This window comes from Mesocricetus auratus, unplaced genomic scaffold (assembly GCF_017639785.1).
Source record: "Mesocricetus auratus isolate SY011 unplaced genomic scaffold, BCM_Maur_2.0 Super-Scaffold_100707, whole genome shotgun sequence".
In the NCBI taxonomy this organism is placed as follows: Eukaryota; Metazoa; Chordata; class Mammalia; order Rodentia; family Cricetidae; genus Mesocricetus; species Mesocricetus auratus.
Genome location: NW_024429269.1, coordinates 10,807,501 through 10,828,598, shown reverse-complemented (window position 1 = coordinate 10,828,598; position 21,098 = coordinate 10,807,501). Strand labels below are relative to the sequence as shown.

General features: G+C 42.0%; 1 protein-coding gene across 4 annotated transcripts in view; it reads left to right on the top strand.

The window, feature by feature from the left end:
- The window catches only part of Ift88 (intraflagellar transport 88), a 94,294-nt gene that overhangs the window by 27,972 nt on the left and 45,224 nt on the right, over positions 1-21,098 (top strand). For all 4 annotated transcript variants that reach the window (XM_040740628.1, XM_040740629.1, XM_040740630.1 and 1 more), the window contains exons 13-18: positions 1,511-1,581; positions 3,065-3,151; positions 12,769-12,868; positions 16,364-16,450; positions 17,914-18,100; positions 20,069-20,177. In XM_040740628.1, coding sequence (XP_040596562.1) covers positions 1,511-1,581; positions 3,065-3,151; positions 12,769-12,868; positions 16,364-16,450; positions 17,914-18,100; positions 20,069-20,177 — 641 coding nt within the window. The remainder of the gene's footprint in view (positions 1-1,510; positions 1,582-3,064; positions 3,152-12,768; positions 12,869-16,363; positions 16,451-17,913; positions 18,101-20,068; positions 20,178-21,098) is intronic.

Here is a 21,098-nt window from a genome sequence, read left to right as displayed (position 1 = left end):
GTTTTTTTGTTTTGTTTTGTTTTTTACGAGACAGGGTTTCTCTGTATTGTTTCGGAGGCTATCAGTCCAGCCCGGCCTCGAACTCACAGAGATTCGCCTGCCTCTGCCTCCCGAGTGCTGGGATTAAAGGCGTGCGCCACCACCGCCCGGCTTGGTCAGTGTTTTTATCAGAGCAGTGAGAAGCAAACTGGAGCAGCAGTTCTGAGGGTGGAACCTAGGCTTTGCACACACTCTGCCCCGAGCTAGACCATCCATCCATCATGGGACCTCTGCCCTGAGCTACACTGTCCATCTATCATGGGACCTCCAGTTCTCTGGTTGCTTGGGTTGACATAGGATCTCACTAGTCCAAGCTGGTCTCAGATTTGCTAGGTATCTTAGGACGATATTGAACTTCTGACATTCCTGCCTTCACTTCCTGAATGCTATGATGACAGGCGTGTGTCACTACACCCAGTTTTATAGTCTTGGGGCTTGAACTCAGGGCTTCATGGATCACAGGCAAACGTTCTACCAACTTAGCCACAGCCTCTACACCCTCAGCCTCTGAAAGTCTTTTTTTTTAAAGACCCAAGGGGATATTATATAATGTTAAGCGAAGAGTTACTGGTCCATATTTTACACATGGTAACTGGGAGAAAATACACCAAAATTCTAGGCAATTGAATGTTATTGTTTCTTCCTCTTCCTTCTCCTTTTCCTCCTCTTTTTTCTTACTACTTTGAAAACATTTTCCAAATTTTCATGCACGAAGCTTTAACATTCTATTACACTAAGTCAAACTATATGGCATGGCCTTTGTTTATAGGTTAAAGTGCTATGTTTTTCAGCCTTATAGAGTTGAACGTCATTGTTTATTTTTTGAGGATCTCTTAAATTTGGCTGTAGTCTCATCCTATAGTCTTTGCTGGCCTTAAAACTCTGAATCCTCCAGTCTCAACCTTTCCAGTTTTTGGATCACAGGTATAGCCCACCATACTTAACAGTACATTTTCATATTCTCTCCTGCTCTCTAAATATGTACACACACACACACACACACACACACACACACACACACACACGTGTGTTGTTTTAACACAAAATGAAACAGTGTTGTTTATTTAGGTGTTGCTGGCAATTAAAGCCTTTCACGCTCTGGCTGTTGCTGTACCACTGGCTCAGCATTCTCAACAGGGAGTTCCACGGATTACACTAAGCAGTGGATAGCCAGGAACACACTTGAATTTGAGTTTACAGTCTGTAGTACCACTTATTTATAATAGCAACCATAGCTTTGTGTATTCGTTTTAATTCTTTCTGGCCTGACTCTTGTACCTGCTACTCAGAGTATATATTAGCTCCATGGAGAGTGTGATAGGCAGTCATAAAAACAAAAGAACCAAGTTCTGCTCTGTGTAAGGAAAATAGATTACACACTATTTTATAAAACTAGCTGTTGGGGTTTTTACTAAAAATCTTATGTTTTTAATTTTTATTTCTGACTTCCTTTTCAATTTTCTTTTCCTAGGATGATCCCCATACTAACTTACTGATTGAAGCTATAAAAAATGACCATCTTAGGCAAATGGAGCGTGAAAGGTAACATTTTGGCCTCTAACTAATTTGGCTGTAGTTAGAAACTGACTGCCTTCTCCTTAGTTCTTAGGAAACTTGTCCTGAGCTTACCTGTCACACTATCCTCTGTTTTGTGGATGCTTTTTTCTCCTTTAATCTTGGTCCTCCTGCTGACCCACTTATCCTTATTAAGTTGGGTGTTTAATAGTAGAAGGTTAAATAAACCCAGGCCCCTGCTCCACCACTGGCAATGTCTCTAGTCCTTTCTTTGCTTTTTATTTTGAGGTAGGCTCACTAAGTTGCCTGACCTACCCTTGAGTTTACTCAGTAACCCAGGCTCACTTTGAATTTGTGATCCTCTTGCCTCAAACTGGGATTACAAGCCTACTTTATCAGGCCTTATTCATTGATTCCAGTGAACTTTTAAACAAACATAGCACCTTACCAGAACCTTTAAAACCTGAAGTACATACACATGGTTTCTAAAAACATGAAGGAAGTATGGACATGTCCCTGGCCTAATTTTCTGATTGCTTTTCAGAAAAGTGACTGCTCATTGAGCCCCTAGGATCCTCATGTCTCTGCATCCCAGTGCTGGGATTGCAGGCACATGCCACTTGGCTTTTTACACAGGTGACAGGGAACTCAGCTCAGGTCCTCTAGCTTGCTAAGCAAACACTTGGGCCCACTAAGCCGTCTACCCAGTCCCATAGACCATTTCTTCAATGGCTGTTTACATCCCACTTTCCTGTGTGAAGGTAGGTTATGTAAATGTAGTTGCAGAGCTTCTCTATGTTTCATTGTGTCTTTACCCTGTCAGAAGGCATCATCAAACAGGAAAGGAAAGGCTCACTGGTGTCCCAGGAGGCACTCACATTGCCAGGCGTGTGTGCTAGTTGTTTTCAGCCTGACTTAGTGACATGTTTCTCTGTATTGGGAGTGGCAGTGCTGGGATTGAAGCAGGCTTAGTCATGCTGGGCAAGTGCTCTTAACACTTAAGCCACATCCCTAGCCCTTGTTTGAGGAGACAGGGTTTTACTGTGTAATCCAGAGAAGCTTGTGACTGGCTGACCCTAAACTCATGATCCTCCTGCCTCCACTTCTCTTGTGCTAGGATTATATGTACAAACACTCCTAGACTTTTCTTTCTTTATGGTTTACTTTTGGTTTTAGTTTTTGTTTTGAGGTGTGATTTTTTGCTTATCTGTTTTTGTTTTTAGAGATGGGGTGGTATCTCATTATAGTGTAGGCTGTCCTGGAACTTGCTATGTAGACCAGGCTAGCCTTGAACTCAGATCCACCCGCCTTGTTTGCCTCTTCAGTGCCAGAAGGCATGCCCTGCTTACTCCTAGCCTTTATAAACACATTTCTTATGTGGCTATCTAGTCTCTAGTAAGCTTCTGTGGTATGTTAGCTTTGATAGATAATCTTATTATTTATTTTGAGCATTAAATATAAGTTACTTTCATGTCACATCTAAATATAACTTTTTTGTTTGTGTTTATAGGAAAGCCATGGCAGAAAAATACATCATGACAGCTGCAAAACTCATTGCTCCTGTAATTGAATCATCTTTTGCTGTGGGTTATAACTGGTAAGGGTGAAATTCAATAAAACTCTGTGAATGTAGTGTTTTTGTAATTTATATTGGTATTAGAAAAGTGAGTTCATGATGGTTTGTATCAATCTGTGCCTTTCATGCCAATTATCTTATATGTTAAGGTTAATGTGGACCATTGTAAAAGTTCTCTTAAGATATTTTTCTTCTCCTCCTCATCTTTTTTTTGGGAGGGGGTGGCATTGAGGCAGGGTTTGTTTAGCTTTGGAGCCTGTCCTGGAATTCGATCTGTAGACCAGGTTGGCCTTGAACTCACAGGGATCCACCTGCCTCTGCCTCCTGAGTGCTGGAATTAAAGGTGTGTGCCACCACCACCCAAGGTATTTTTCTTATTGCTCATGTGGTTAAAGCCAGTATGCTGCCATTGTTAAGATTCTTACGTTGTAGAAATTCCAATCTGTGCTTTTTTTCCTCTTTCCTCTTTTTTCTGCCTCAATTTTGGTATTAGTGTTAAACTTTCTATTGTGAGTAAGAGCTCTAAAGATGCCATTGTCTCCATACATAATCTGTTTCCTGGAAAGAAGTGAAGCATTTTAGAATAGATAAGCCCTAGGACATGTGTTACTTGAGCAGGGGCCAATTGTTCCCTGTCCCTACATCAGCATGGGGCTCTCTTTCCTAGTGTCTTTAATAGGGAATCATTTGGTTTCTGCACTGAATCCACTTTTTATTTGCTTGATTTTGTTTGTTTCATTTTGTAAGGAGTTCTAAAAATTCTTTCTTGTATTGACTGCAGATCTGACCTTTACAGAATTCTTGTTTTGAACTTTTAAACAAACATAGCACCTTACCAGAACCTTTAAAACCTGAAGTACATACACATGGTTTCTAAAAATGTGAAGGAAGTATGGACATGTCCCTGGCCTCATTTTCTGATTGCTTTTCATTTCTTACTGAGAGAAAGACCAAAGGGCCCTCTTCACTAAACGTCTCTCAGGTGTGGTTAGCGCCTGGAATCAGCTCACTCCCCGGACCCTACTGTCTTGTGTTAGTTTGGGCTAGGAGCTTCAGTTGGACCCATGACGTTTTGTTTTGTTTTCAGTTGCCTGCTTACCTGTCTTTCTGTCTGTCCTTCCTTTCTCTCCCCCTCTCTTTCCTTAGACAGGTCTCCCTCAGCGGGGTTCCAGGGCCACCCTGCCCCTTTGTTCCTGTTGTGCATTCAGGGTCCCTCCCTGTCCCTCACCGGCACAGTCGCCCGGCCTGGAGCTCACTCACATGCTCCTTCTAGCTCAGCCTCGCCTCCTGGTGTCATCGCTAGTCTTTCAAATCACTCAAGCCATGTGTTCCCTTCACCCTGACCTCCTTTGCTTCAAGCCAGGGTGGATATTCTTGCTTGAGTATGTTTCTGTTGTGAAATGATAGCCTCCCGCCTAACAGAAAGGTAGGTTTGCTTAGGACATGTTAACAGACAGCTGTGACATAGGAAATGAGCATGCCAACTTTGGAGTCTATCTAAAGAGATACACATCAGTCCATTTGTGGTGTAGACTGACCTAATAGGAGGGATCTAGGCAGGGCATTTAGTCAACATGTCCTGCCGTGTGAGTTCTAGATTCACCCTCATGTAGTTTTTATCTTGGCTTAACATTTTAAAATATGAATGTTTATTTGTTTTAATCAAAAGTATAGTGTCCTACTATTTTCTTTCTTAAATTTTTAAATTATTATTTTATTTTATATATGTGGTGTTTTGCTTTTGTGTGTGTCTGTGCACTGTGTGTGCACTGTGTGTGTCTGTGCACTGTGTCTGTGCATTGTGTGTGTCTGTGCACTGTGTCTGTGCATTGTGTGTGTGTGCAGTGTGTGTGTTTCTGCACTGTGTCTGTGCACTGTGAGTGTGTCTGTGCACTGTGTGTGTGCACTGTGTGTGTCTGTGCACTGTGAGTGTGTCTATGCACTGTGTGTGTGCACTGTGTGCGTGTCTGTGCACTGTGTGTGTGTCTGTGCACTGTGAGTGTGTCTGTGCACTGTGAGTGTGTCTGCACTGTGTGTGTGTCTGTGCACTGTGTGTCTGCATTGTGTGTGTGTCTGTGCACTGTGAATGTGTCTGTGCACTGTGTTTGTGCACTGTGTGTGTGCACTGTGAGTGTGTCTGCGCACTGTGTGTGTGCACTGTGTGTGTGCACTGTGTGTGTGTCTGTGCACTGTGTGTCTGTGCATTGTGTGTGTGTCTGTGCACTGTGAGTGTATCTGTGCACTGTGTGTGTGCACTGTGTGTGTCTGCACTGTGTGTCTGTGCACTGTGTGTGTGTCTGTGCACTGTGAGTGTGTCTGCACTGTGTGTGCGCACTGTGTGTGTGTCTGCACTGTGTGTCTGTGCACTGTGTGTGTGTCTGTGCACTGTGAGTGTGTCTGCACTGTGTGTGTGCACTGTGTGTGTGTCTGTGCACTGTGTGTGTGTGTCTGTGCACTGTGTGTGTGCCTGGTGCTCTCGGAGGCTAGAAGAGGACATCACATCCTGAAGCCACCATGTAGGTATCAGGAATCAAACCCAGGTCTTCTTACTAGGTCAAGAGGTACTCTTAACCAGAGCCATCAGTCCCCTACTATATTTCTTATCATGAAGGAACTTTCAAGATTTCATTTGCAACCTAAAATATGTCTTATTTTCTATTTGTTATCTAGATAGGTACCCATTCCTTTATATGGAACCTGCCAATTAAAAAAAAAAAGGTGCACCAGAAGGTGGTACCTCGTTCCTTTAATCCCAGCACTCAGGAGTCAGAGGCAGGGCAATCTCTGAGTTCAAGGCCAGCTTGGTCTACTGAACAAGTTCCAGGATAGCCAGGGTTACCCTGTCTTGGAAAAAAAATGCTATATCAGGTATGGTGGTACATGCCAGTGATCTCAGAATAAAGGAGGTGGAGATCAGGAATTCAAGGCCATCCTTAACTATATAACAAGTTTGTGGCCAGCCTGGGCTACTTGAGACCCTATCTCAAAAGCCCTCTTTCCCATTTTTTTGCTAGATCTTAGATAACAGGAAAGTCAAGTGCAAATTTGATTATAGTAGCTTTAAAGATATGCATATATTCATGGAATTACCGTATATAACCTTAAAACTTGTAATCTAGCCGGGCGTTGGTGGCGCACACCTTTAATCCCAGCACTCGGGAGGCAGAGGCAGGCGGATCTCTGTGAGTTCGAGACCAGCCTGGTCTATAAGAGATAGTTCCAGGACAGCCTCCAAAGCCACAGAGAAACCCTGTCTCGAAAAACCAAAAAAAAAAAAAAAAAAAAAAAAACTTGTAATCTATGGGGAGCAGAGGAAGACCTAAGTGAATGTGTATTGTTCACGTGGGTGTATATGGGCTCCAAGGCCTTGGACCAATGGGGCAATTGATATATTGTCCCACTGGTAACAACTTCCGTGGGCCAGACTGAAGGAGGTGGCAAAGCTTTCCTGGAGAGTCAGAGTGATTGGTCAGTGTGTGCAAAGACAAACAGCTTCAATTTCCTTCCCTAATGCTTACTGCCTGAGACTGTCACCCACAGAGACTTCCTCCTGAGACTAATTAACCCTGTGTGCTTACTGTACCTCACAAACGTGTCTGTGTGTCTGTCCTTCATATCCTCACCACCTCTAGTCAGGGTTCCAGGACTTAAGCCTTGCAGGATATCGCAGTAATTAACATGTACATATATATATAAAAATACATGTTTATAGGTGAATATTATGTATCCATGTTATAATATACACATATAAGCTATATTAGTTCCTATATCTTTTTATATATAAACAAATATACTTATAGAGACAGCATAGAGGTAGTACTCTTTGGAGACAACCTTAGAGTTTATGGTTGAGGTTAAAGACTCTCTCAGGCCTCTGTCTCTGAACCTGCCATCTAGCCACCATTTGGGATCCATTGCTGTGTTCTGCCCCTGTTCAGGAGGGTCCAGGAAGCTCTGAGCAGCCTTTGTCATCCTGTGATATGCTGTTGTGAAGAGAGCCATAAGAAGGACACTGGGTGTCCAGAAGCCAGAGATGGAGCTAGTTAGTCTTTGAGGCCCCGGGTACTGCTCTGAGGACCCTCTGGGGGATGTGATGTGGATGACCACAGCATCCCAGTGCCCCTGGGGCGCTGCATAGCCAAACCTGAATTGTTCTCCACATTGGAGTGGAAATTTGGGCCATGGAGTAGATCAGAAATATTAATCTACCACCTTCTAGAAAACACCTAGGTCCAGGAGATGAGTGAGACATGGAAAGCATAAGAATTAAAGGAAGAATTTGGGGAAGGTTGTCTCCTAGTTTGGGAAGAAGAAGGTTTACACAAGGAAACCCATGGGAAATTGTACTACTGTGTCTCATGGCAGTGGCCAGCTTTGAGCACATGCATTGGAACCCTTTTCCTAACCTGTATTCCTGCCCTGGAGAGGACTCTAGACCGTGTCTGCATCCTAAAAGTGGCTAGAAGAAGAAAGCGATCCTACTTCACATGTGAAAGAGATGAGGCATCCAACGACATTATTTTGACACTTAATATAAAGAACCAGAACAAGGGGCAAAGGGCAAGTGGGAATTCCCGCAGGGCTGAGGACTGGGTGAGCGTGAAGTGAGGCAGCAGAAAGGCAGGGCTCTTGGGTGTGTGTGCAGGGAAGAGTTCCACATGACAGTCATTGTTGGACTTTCTGCTCTTATCTTTTCCTGCACTGCACTAACTGCTGATGATTAAACAGCAGTCTTTTCAAGACTTGACAGCTGTTCAGTGTTTGGAGAACCTTTAAGACTTGAAATTAAATAAAACATTTAAATGGAGCTATTTGATATCTGTTCTGTTTATACATCATTTTAAACTGACATGCCTAAGAAAGATGCCAATCAAGTCTTCCATTTAATTTAGCTTCTTGGCAGTTCTGTGTTTGTATGTTTAAAATTATTCAGTTAAAGAAAGCAGTTTTGAGGTTCAAAGACTACTTTCTGTTCATTCAGATCAGCTTTTTGAAGCTCATTTCCACTTAAAAGGTTTTTAATGGTAACCATGGGGTTGTTTTTTTTAAGTGGTTACTAGTTTTGCTGTGAAGCATTTTAGCTCATTTGAAATCTGGACTATGAAGATGAGGGGGTGAGCAAGAGGGTGTCTAACATTGCTCTGTTATCATACCAGTAGCTTATCAGTCACATGGCCCTGTTAAAGTGAAGATGCAGTGATTATTAAATGGAACAGCTCCTCAAGAGGGCTAATGTTTAGCCCAGATATGAATCAGTCTTGTTTTGTTTGTTTTTACTTATTTCTACTGGTGTTCTTTTTAACCTATTCCCATATGTTTATATTATTTTGACATTTTTTTTTGGTGAGAAATAAAGTATACACAAAAAGTATGTGGAGAAGCTGGGAACACTGACACGCATAGCTGTAGCACCAGCTCTGAAGGCTGGGGTAGGAGGCTCACATGAGCCTAGTAGTTAAACACCAGCCTAGGAAATACAGGTAGACCTCATGTGGAAAATAAAAGTTACACAAAACAACATCAACTCAATGATGGGTCACAAAGTAACTACTGTATTAGCTTAATAAGTAAAATGTAAAGACTTCTAGTACGTAGAAGACCCTGATGTCATTACCACCTCCTCAACCAAAGGGGGGTGGGGCCCCGCTTCACCTTCTTTTCCTCAGACTTTAACCAGGTATCTCTGAACCCTGTAATTAGCCTTCCTAAACTGTAGTATAGAGTCTGTGCTATAAGTAGACTCATACTGGCTGTGTTCTCTTCTGTTTGCGGAGGTGGTCTGTGTCCTTGTAGATAGCTATGGTTTCCTCAGTCTCCTTGCTCCTGATGTTGCTTTACCGTATATCTGTTTGCATGCTAATGGGCATTGTGGTAGCTTTCAGTTGGAATTTGACAGTTATCAGTATTATTGTGTGATTGTAGATGTGGCCCTTATTTCTGTGTGGGATGGTTTTGAGGGTATATGTACATTCAACTTTCACCAGATGCTACCAAGTGCTGGCTCTTCTCCCACAGCAGTATATAGAAATGTTTAGCATATTTTGTAGTAATTTGCACTTCACTAATGACTGATTGGTGTCATATGTTAATTTGCTAAACAATTTTTTTTTATGTGCTAAGTGCCATTCAAGACTCTTGCCCTTGTTTCTGTTTATTTAGGAAACTTTTGTGTATCTCAATGTCATGAAAATATTTTCCTGATTTCCTGAAGATTTTTTTTCTGAGTCAGGGTCTCACTATGTACTCCTGGCTATCTTGGAGTTCACTATTTACTGTTATGTGTCTGTATTAAACTGAACAGTGACTGCTTCTTACAGAGAAGACTCTAATGCAATTTACAGGAAGTTTTTAAAAGCAAAGAACACAGGAAATTACATCCTGGTTGGGAGTTGCAGGGGGAAGGAAAGCAAGCAAGCAGTTTAACAGAAGCCCAAACCATGCAGTTAGCCGGCGCATTCAACCCTGAGGTTCTAGAACAGAGTTGGGTACTTTCCCACAAGACTTTTAATGTTGGGGAAAGGGAAGAGTCATTTGAGGTTAAATCAAAGATGGCTCCAGCTGAGACAAGATGGAGAAACCTTTGCCTTGTCACAAGACCAGGCTGGCCTCAAGCTCACAGAGATCCACCTGCCCCCGTTTTCCAATGCTGAGATTAAAGGCGTGTGCCACCACACTTTTTGGAGTTTTACCTGTGGCATTTAGATAGATGATTTATATGGAATTACATGTAAAGTCTTTTAGTTTTCCTTTTTCTTTCTTTTTTTAGTACAGTTGTCACTCAGCTCTTCATCAATTGTGGAAATGACCATGTTTCCTTATGATGTTATAATGTCTTCTTTGACATATGTCAAGTGACTATGCATGGGTCTGTTTTGGGAGTCTTTAATCCTTTTATCCCTGCCCTAAAACCACATACTTTAACTTTTTATAACTTATAATAAATATTGATATCCGATAATGCTCATCTCTCTACAAAATTCATGTGTTCAAATGTTCTAATATGTAACTTTTAATTTTTTATTTTATGTGAATTTTAAAGATTATTTTATGTATATGAGTGTTCTATCATCATGTACAACTTTGTGCTAGAAGAAGGTATCAGATACCACTATAGACCGTTGTGAGCCACTATGTGGGTGCTGGCAATTGATTTCAGGACCTCTAGAAGAGCAGCCAGTGCTCTTCACTGCTGAGCCATCTCTCCAGCTCATGTGTTCAGATCTCAGCCACCATGATGGTATTAGGAGATGTGATCTGTTTTCCTCCCTACTGTTTATGTCAGGTTGGCTGGTTCTCCAACATCCGTAGATTCTCTTGTGTCCTCTGGTCTTCTCAAAGGAGTGCTGGGGTCACAGAAGCTCACACTGTTCCCGTCTGGCTTCCAGGGATTTGAAATCATGTTTTTGTGGCAAGCACTGAGTCATATCTGGCCAGTTTGACGATTTTGGAGACATTTTGCTGTGTATCTTAGACTGGCCTCAAGCTTGCAGCCCTCCTGCCTCTGCCACCATGCCCGTCCGAGCTTCTTTGTCTTAGTAGGGCAGCCATTTCAGTGGTGAGAAGAAGTGGTGACATAGATGATTTTTTTTGTTTCTCATCTCAGAGGGCAAAGCTTTCAACAATACGTCATCCTAGTAGGTGGGGGACATTTTAATTTTGAGGTAATCATTAATGGCTTCTATCGTTCAACATGTTTTCATGAGCCTATTAGACATTGTATGTCTTCTTTAGAGACACGTCTCTTTAAGTCTTGCTATTTTAGAGTTGGGTTGTCATTTTGTTGTTTTAGGAATTCTCTGTATCTAGATATTAATATCAGCTGTGATTGACAAGTAGTTCTCACATTTTGTGGATTGCCTTTTTGCACAGACTCTAATTTGTCTATTTATTCTTTTATTGTCTGTGCTTATAGTGTCATATCCAAGATATCATTGCCAACCAATGTCTTAATTTTTTTATGTATCTATTTGGGGGAGGTCAGACTTGTGGGAGTCGGTTTTCTCTTTCCACCATGTGGATCCCAGGGATGGAACCCAGGTCAGGAGCCTTGGCAGTACACGCCTTTCCCTGCAGAGCCATCTCACCCTTACGGTTTCTTCCAAGAGTTATGTAGTTTGAGGTCTTACACTTAGGTCTTCAATCTGTTTTAAGATAACTTTTGTAACTGAATTAAGTTAAGGTTGGGCCTGACCTCATTCTTTTGCATGTAAAGTGCTCGTGTTTCCAGCACTGTTTGTAGAGAAACTGCTGGTTTTGACACCCTCACCTAAACCATTTGTTAGTGTATGTATCCCAAGCAGCCTGACCCCAGTACGAGAGAACGCTCCAAAGTGCTGCAAAACCAAAGAGAGACCAACAGATCTATGAGGATTGCAGAGGTGTTTCCCTAGGAAATGTCTGACATGTAGTAGGCATTTAATACATATTGGCTGTGTGTACCTGGTTTTCAGATTGTTCTTTTGGAACTCAGATTTCATGAACCCTGCTCATGGGGACAGATGGTGCAGAAAGGACCTCTGGTCCTCTGTCCCTGTGTCAGGCACACAGACTCTTACATGTGTGGCTTTTCAGGAAAAGCTTCTATTCCAGAAAGGGATTCTGTGGCCACAGAACCACAGCCTCAGTGACTGAAGTAGGTGTTGTCTTCTCCCTTCTCCTCCTTCTCTTCCTACTCTTCCTCCTCCTTCTCTTCCTCCTCCTCCTTTTTCCTTTCTCTTTTTTTCTTGGTTTTTCAAAACAGGGTTTCTCTGTGTAATAGACTTCGCTATCCTGGTACTCACTTTGTAGACCAGGCTGGCCTTGAGCTCACAGAAATCCACCTGCCTCTGCTTCCCTAGTGCTAGGATTAAAGGTGTGCACCACCACTGCCTGGATAATTGTTTTATTATTTATTTAGGTTTTGGGTTTTTTTTTTTGTTTTTGTTTTTGTTTTTTTGAGACAGGGGTTCTCTGTGTGACCCTGGCTGTCCTGGAGCTCACTCTGTAGACCTGGCTGGCCTTGAACTCATACTCACAGAGATTTTCCTGCCTCTGCCTCTTGAGTGCTGGATTTAAAGGTATGCACCACCACTGCTCAGCTAATTGTTTTTAAAATTGGTAAGTGTTTTTGTTTGAATCAGAATGGCCCTGGTAGGGTGATATATTTGAATGCTTAGTCACCGTGGAGTGGCACTATTAGAAAGAATAGGAAGATTAGGAGGTGTGGCCTTGTTGGAGGAAGTGTGTCACTGAGGGTGGGCTTTGAGGTTTCAAAAACCCATGCCAGGCCCAGGCTCTCTCTCTACCTGCAGACCAGGATTTAGCTCTCAATTACTTTTCAGTACTTTTCCTGCCGTGCCTGCTGCCAGTCTCCCCACCATGATGATAATGGACTGAGTTTCTGAAACTGTAAGCCAGGACCCAATTAAATGCTTTCTCTTGTAAAGGTTGCCATGGTGTTGGTTGAGAATGATGGAGAATGGCAGCTGACCTTGACCCCCACACACACATGAATATTGTGTACATCTAACAAATGGATATATACATTGTGCAAACATGCATCCACATATACATACTTGGAGAGAGAGAGAAGGGGGAAGTCAATGCATAAATAAGTCAAATGAAAGCAAGTACCGCTTTTTGTCTCACTCTTCTTATAGGTGTGTGGAAGTAGTGAAAGCTTCTCAGTATGTAGAGCTGGCCAACGATCTGGAGATTAACAAAGCAATTACATACTTGAGACAAAAGGACTTTAACCAAGTAAGTTCAGCAGCATTTCTCATGGTAGTTGGTCTAAGCAGTAAATACAGGGAAACTCCTTTCTAGAATGTTACTCAGGTGCCCTACCCCTGAGCTCTACTCCGACCCATAAACTAACAAGTTTTTAACATGTTGGTCCTGTTTCTTAAATGCAGATACTTTCCATATATAGCATATTGTTAAATTACCGAACCTTCTGCTGGCCCAGGCCTTGAAATTTCCAGACTGCTCTGTAAAGTGCTAAGGCACGTAGAAGCTGGTGTGTGCAGGGAGCCCAAATAGTAGTCTGATGTTCCTGCCCTGTCCTCTATGAACAGATTTCCCAGAGACTGTTTCAAATGTGTCTTGGAATCGAAGGGTTCCCTGTGCTAGACACTGGCTTAGAAACCTGGGTCCCTCACTGGCAAACTGCTACCTTGTTGTATAGGGAATGGGGTGGAGTGTTTGTCCTTTCAGTGCTCACTCAAGTTGAGCAGAAGCAGAGGATGCCAGGGTTTTAAGAAGAAGAGGGATAGCCAAAGAGAGCAAGCAGAGTGACCGTGGTTTCCTAATTCACAGACTGATTGGTGATGGGTGTCATATGTGCCTGCAACCCAGAACTTCATTCTACCCAGACAGCAAGGCCCCGGGGAAGCCATGGCATCTTTCCCACGCTGTCCAAGCCTGTGCTTCTCTTTTCTTCCTGAGTGAAGGGCTCTTCTCTTGTCTGAGAGACAACAGAGAGGAGTATCTGCTCTCCAGAGACTGTGGAGAACACCCTTTACTGAGAGCGTGAGAACAGAGTGAAGTACCCTGTGTTCATGTAGTAGTTAAGTGGTCGATATGCTGCAGTACCAGGACGTGGGTAATTGTGTGTATCCATTTGCCATACTCAAGTCTCTTAGTATTTACACAGCACTAAAACTTCCAGAGAATCTTCCCGTCTGTCCTGCCATTTTATTGTCACACCATTAACTATTAAACCTGCTGCTGTTAAGACTGGAGAGATGGCTCAGAGGTTAATAACATTCCCAGCACCCACATCTGGAGGCTCACAGCTGCCTGTAAATCCCGCTCCAGGGGACCTGACACTCTTCTCTGGACTCCTAGGCCACTTGTACTCACATGTGCATAAGCACACGAGGACACACATACACGTAATTGAAAAATAATGAAAATAAGTCTTTTTTTAAATGCCACCTGTAATGCCAGCACTGGGGATGTGGAGGCAGGAGGATCAGAGGTTCAAGGCCACCCTCAGCTACTGGTAAGTTTGAGCTCAGCTGAGTGCCATGAGACCCTGTATCAAACAGACGGCCACTGTAAGCCTGCTGCAGTAGAACCACATGATGTGAGACACATTGGTCTCTGTTGCCTTGCTGAAGTGATCTTGGGACCTGAAAAATAAGTAGTGAATATGAAGTATACTGTTATAGAAGACACCGTGAAGAAAATGTATCTGTTTTATTTTAGCATTTTATTTTTTAAACAGATTGCCATAGTTTTTTTTTTTTGTTTTTTTTTTTTTGCTTTTTACGAGACAGGGTTTCTCTGTATTGTTTTGGAGGCTATCAGTCCAGCCTGGCCTCAAACTCACAGAGATGCATCTGCCTCTGCCTCCCGAGTGCTGGGATTAAAGGCGTGCGCCACCACCGCCTGGCTCATAATTCATATTTTATTACTGTCCATCCAAAACTAAGCACTCTTGGTGCTGGAGAGCTGACTCAGCAGTTAAGAGCTCTCCAGAGGACTTGATTGGTTCACAGCACCCATGTTGGGGCTCACAACCATCTGTAACTCCAGCTCCACGGGAGCTAATGCCCTCTTCTGGCCTCCACAGGCATCAGGCACATAAGCGGCACAGACATACATGCAGGCAGAACATAAAATAATAAAATAAAAAATTTTTAAATAAGCACACTTAACTTTTTCTGTTAAAATTGGCCCAGATTTTGCTATCTCCTGTTTTTTTCCTGTTGTTTGTTTGTTTGTTTGTTTGATGTGTATTGTTGTTTTGTTTTTTGAGACAGAGCTTTGCTGTGAAGCCCAAGCTGGCTGAAAACTCACTGTGATCCTTCTTCAGCTTGAAAAAGCAGGACAGGATGTTAGGATGTTTCCTTTCTGGTGTTAGACTAGCATAGAATGACTAACAGTTTTTAAGGTCATTGAAAAAAAAAAACCTTGAAAAGAGTAAACTCTTTAAAAGAGTTCATATGAAAACCAAAATTGTGAAATTTAATTTTTTGTTGTTGTTTGTTTTGTGATGCTAAGCATCAAACCCAGACCTTTATACATTCTAAATTGGCACAGTACCTCTGAGCGACACCTGTAGCCTTGGAATCCAGTATCTTAAAAACTCACTTATAACCAAACCTGAATCAGCATGCTTGCTGGTACGTCATTAGACTCAAGCCCTACGTGGCACGCTCTTCTGGTTGGTTGCAGTAGGAATAGCTGATGGCGATAGTAAAAGGAGGCAGATTTTTGCTTGGTCACAAGTGTTTACCGTAAATCAGAGATACCAAAATGTCATACATAAATGTATTTTTTCCAAAAGGAATAAAATAAAATCTACTAGCCCTTTTTATCTTTTCTTCTTGCATCAGAGTAATTTCTAAGTAGGATAACTATACATTGTTTGTGTAAAGTGTCTAACTGCTCTATATGCCATTTAGGTAGCATTATATCAGACTTGGCATCTGGCTAAACATGTTCTTTCATGTCTCAGGACTTGATGATGTAATTATATTTATCTACTCTAAATAATATTTTGGCAACATTCCCAGAATTGTTTTCTATTACTGACTTTGAAAACTGTTCAGCCATTCATTTTCCTCCTCCTCCGAGCATCCCAGTTACATTTATAAAAGTCCTTTTCTCTGTTCTCGCCTCTGTCTTATTCTTTTTAAAGAGCATTTTTCTTAAAATATATTCATCCTTTTGCTGTACTTTATTCAGAACCTTTTGTAAGATCTTGGTCTTCAAGTTCTGGTTACCTCAATAGCTCTCCGGTGCCTTCCAAGTTGTTTATAGTGTTTATGTAACTTCTCTGGTTGTTCTCTGTTGGAAAGTAGCCCATAGATTAGTCTGTAATCACTGTAACCAGAAACCCCAAAATATTCTGCCAAGAAGAAATTGGACTGAGTTAGGTAAAAATCTTGAGATCCCTAGCCCTAACCCAGGATGCAGGATGAGGAGGGAGCAGCTTCTACCTGTCAAGGCTCAGTGTGCACAGCTGACCCCTTCCCATCGTCAGTCCTTCCTCCAGCTGCGTCTCGACTTTCAAATCCATCTGTATGCTCCTAAGTTCAGTGGTTATTTCTTGTTACAGGGTTTCTGCCTTTTTCTGTTTGATAAATTCTTGAGTGAAATTCTCATCCTGCTAACAGTCTTGTTGAACTTACAGCTACTCCCTCCTGTACCCTCTGTCTTCCACTCCACACAAACCCTTCCCCAACCACACCTTTGGGAACTACTATATGACAGTGGTAGTAATTCCAGACATTCTGTTTCTAGGCTGTAGACACCTTGAAAATGTTTGAAAAGAAGGACAGTAGAGTAAAAAGTGCAGCTGCAACCAATCTCTCGTTCCTGTATTATCTGGTAGGTTTTGCTTTTTTATAACTAAGAGTTGCTTATATGATATTTTTGCATTGCTAAATGTCTACCTAAGAACAACCTAAGGAAAGGCCTCCAGAGAAGACTAATGCAAAGTATAAGTGGAATGAGGCTCACCGAAGACCTGGCTGTGACAAGTGCTGCCAGGGGCTGAGTTTGCAGACATGAGTAAAGACTTGAGGGAGGAAGCCTGCCGGTGAGGAAAACGCCAGAGCATTATGGGCTGACAGCCAGAGACCTTCCAACCCCTTGTGTTAGTGATGAAGAAAGTGGTATCTCAGGCTAAATGACTTAGATGGGTTTGCAGAGTACCATCTATAACAAGCATTCATTGAGTGCCTACTAGATGCCAATCACTGCGACTCCTGAAAGTAGGTGGGCGCCACTTATGCCAGTTGCCTTTCCTCAGCCAGACAGCAGCTCCTTCCCACCTCTGCAGGTTCCACTGAGCTCCCCACCTCTGCAGTCCTCAACAGCGGCCCTCACGCTTTTCTGTTTGTGTCCAGAAGGTGTTTTAGGTTTTTCACAGCTGCGCTTCGCTTCTTGGTATCAATTTTTATATAAGTCATACTTCAGAGTCCACACAAAGACTCACACATAGACGTTCACAGCAGCATTATTTGTAACAACCAAAAGGTGTGTAAGTGACAAAGGATAAGCCACATGTGGTGTCCATACATGGATGTTAGTCAGCCATTAGAGCAACAAGCTACAGAGACATGGTACAGGGACCTTACAAACACACCAAGTGCAAAAAGCCAGACGCAAAGGTCCCACTTAATATCCAGTGTCCAGGATAGGATGGGAAATAGAGAGCAGAATATTGGTTTCTAGAGACTGGAAGAAGAAAAGGTAGTGTGTCTGTGTATGGACACAGGGTTTCTGTTGAGGGGAAGAAAAGTACCCTGGAAGGAAGCAATAGAATAGTAACTTACAACCCTGCAGAGTGTTTGCCACCGAGTTGGGCTTTTTAAAGGGGTTTTCAGTCTCACCGAGCTGACCTGGCACAGATGGCCACGTCCCAATGAAATAAAGGATTGATGGCAGGGATCTGATCAAGCGTAAGCAGTGCATGGACAAAGTACAAGTGCCTGGTGGGTGACGCAGCCAGGTGCAGAGCAGGGGACGGCTGAGGCCCTTCCAGCTATTTCAGTGCTTCAGGTGGGAAGGCAGTGCGCGCGCAGCAAATGAGGACATGGGGTTTGGGCGTTGAACATGGAACCACCTACATATAAATACTGTTGTTATCAAACCAAGAGACTAGAAAAGCCAGCCATAAGAAACTTGGCTCTTTGAGCTTGACAGCTACAAATAACCTGTCAAAACCAAGAAATTTAAAATATTTGTTTCTGTTCATATTCATTTATAGTCTCAAAGTCTGTTTGTCATTTCAGTAATCTCAGAACAATCTGAAGTGACTTGAAATTTGTGTATCTTTTATACTTTAGGAAAATGAATTTGCCCAAGCCAGCAGCTACGCAGATTTAGCTGTGAACTCGGATAGATACAACCCATCAGCTCTTACTAATAAGGGGAACACGGTTTTTGCAAATGGTGATTATGAGAAGGCAGCTGAGTTCTATAAAGAGGCCCTAAGAAACGATTCTTCTTGTACTGAAGCACTGTATAACATTGGTGAGTTCAACATGGCAAATTACATTAAGGAACTGTCTATATCTTTAAAAAATAACAGATTATTCTTAGTGGAGTTAATGATTCAAAAGCCATGCTATCTAAAATTTGGATCAGCATTGTTATTTTGCTTTCCAAAAAGACTTTTCTAATATCTGTATCTACCACAGGTATAATACTGACTGTGTCCCCTTTAAACGTTTCCCAAAAAGGAAAAAAAATACCTATTTTCCTTTTTAACTATGAAAAATGTCAAATATACAAAAAGTACTTGGAGAGTGTTTAGTGCCACAATTTGACACATTTTTATGTTTTGCCAAATATGCTTCAGCGTTTTAAATATTTTTTTCTATTTTTATTTTACATGTGTGGGTGTTTTGCCTGCATGCCTATCTGTGTAGCCCTTGTGTGGCTGGAAAACACAGACCAGAACAGGGTGCCAGATCTCTTGGAATTAGAGTTACAGGTGGTTGTGGCCACCATATGGATACTAGGAACCAAACCTAGGCCATCCAGAAGAGCAGCCAGTGCTCTTAGCTACTGAGTCATCTCTCCAGAACCTCAGATTTTGTTTGTATTATTTGTACTGTTACAAGGCACGAAGGCTCATCAACATCTCATCCCCTTCCCAGCCTCAGAGATTTCCAAGGTGTTGCAAAACACATACATGTCTGTAATACTGGGACTAGTTTCCCTGGTTATTGATGTTTCTTTTGAAATATGCTTTTCTTTGCATGTTTTGTTCTTTGATTATGAATTTTGTTTGTATTTTTGTGTGTTTTTCATTTTTTGCTTCTCTTTTTCTCATTGTTACCTTTCCTTGGATGTCTGATGCTCTTAAACTATTTCCTGGTGTTGAAGGATTTGTAAATAAAAGCTGAGTGGGAGGGGTGTGGGGCTGGAAAGATGGCTGTTGGCAAAGTCCTTGCCACACACGCAAGAGAACCTGAGTTCTGATCCACAGCACTCATTTAAAAAGCCAGGTGAGACAACACATGCCTGTAGTCCCATCGCTTGGTAGACAAAGAAAGTCAGATATCCTGGGGTTTGCTGGTCAACTAGTCTAGATGAACTGGTGAGTTCCAGGTTCAGTAAGAGACCCTGCCTCAAAAAACTAAAGGTAGAGAGTACTTGAGGAAGATACCCAGCATGGATCTCTGGCCTCCCTCAACATGTGTGCATACACTTGTGCATGCACACGTACATGTACATACCATAGAAGAGGAAGAGATAAATAGAATCTGTGTTCATTAGTAAGAATGATGAACTGTACTTTACATAAGCAACTGATCTGGACTGGTCTGTTTAGTTGAAGACCCACCTGTCAGTCAATATCTGCCTAATACAGACTCACTGCCAACCCTGGAGATGAAGTGCGGGACTAGGGAAGAAGTAGGAAGTTGAGGTACCTCACTGAGAAATGGCAAGAAGGGACTGAGGATGTGACATTTGCGATCTGGAAAAGGTTTCACTGGTGTAGGGAAGAGAAGGGCACAGGCCTTCCTGGGGCAACTTAATTGCCTACTTAGATGCTTTTTTTACTTTATAAATTTTTGATAATTTCTAGACTCTTATGAAATGAGGTCTACCCTTGTCCCTGTCATGTACAATCAAGCAGTCCTAGCACATTTCATCACACTTATCCCTTCATCTCCCCTGACTTTAAATGTCTAGTGAGTTTTATAGCTGGATCCTTGACTGCAGTATTTATTCCACTCTTTGAGTCTATGTGTTGGTTCCTGTCTGCTGTCCTAGACATCCCGCCCCCACCACAGTACACTTTAAAATCACTGGAGCTGTCTGGAGTGTGTCCAGTATCTGCTTGGAGACATCCCAACCCCTATTGTGTTTTAAAAACCCCTCAGTTCACTTTGACTTCCTCTTCTGGGTGATTCTTCGTATATTTACGTATCATCCGGTTGCTTTGAGTACAATTATGCCTGTGAAGCAGTTGCTTTCTTTCTTCTCAAGGCCTCACCTATAAGAAGCTAAACCGTCTGGACGAAGCCTTGGACTCCTTCCTGAAACTGCATGCAATCCTTCGGAACAGCGCTCAAGTTCTTTGCCAGATAGCAAATGTGTATCTCACTTGAAAACTTAAGGACATTATTAATTCCCTCAGTTGGAAATTGAATATCAATTATTAAATAATATTAGCCATGGAGATACTTGATGAGGATAATATAATAGGTTAACCTGTTGAAAACAGTTCAGTTGGTAAAAGATCATTTGCATCCTAAGAAGAATTTGTTAAAAATAGTTGTTAATTTTTATTTTAAAAGACAAATTGAAGGAATTGAGGACATTTTGAGTACACATAACCTCTGACTAAAAGTTAATTAGATACTTGAGAGCTTTGTACTAGTTCTGATTTTGTTTAGAAAGTTCATGTAGGATACTGAAGATTCATGACTAATTAGTACTGTTGAGTTTGGTAATGTATTAGTTTCAGCTAGTGTGTAGACATAGTGACTATAGCTCTCTGGAAACTGTCATCTTCAAAAGTGCTGTGTGTCCTCGTTCATCAGCACTCTTGCCTGTGTGTGCAGGGTTAGATCCTGTGCTTGGATCTCTGCGTGCAGTACTGTAAAGTATTGCTGTCACGTCAGCTCCTGCAACACTTAGCTCCCTTGTTTTCCCCACTCACGGTTAGAAAAGCAGACACGTGCTAATGCTTTAATGCCTCTCACTGTATTGGGAAAGCACTTTGATTTTAATGAACTTTGACCATGCCACTGGGAAGAGCTGATGTTCAGGTAGGTTTTTTATATACTGTTGCCTTGATATGTTTCATGTAAACATATTTAGAGAAAGGTGAGGTATATTATCAAACTAAGTACTATCCACTCTACTTTGGATAAAGTATATTTTAATTTTTCATAAAATTTTAGATCAGATGGCATTATAGTTGCTCCTTTTATTTTTTTTTTTTGTCTATTATTGTGTTTCAAGTAGTGCTGAAGATGCTCTTGCTGGGCAAATGCTCTACCATTGAGGGACT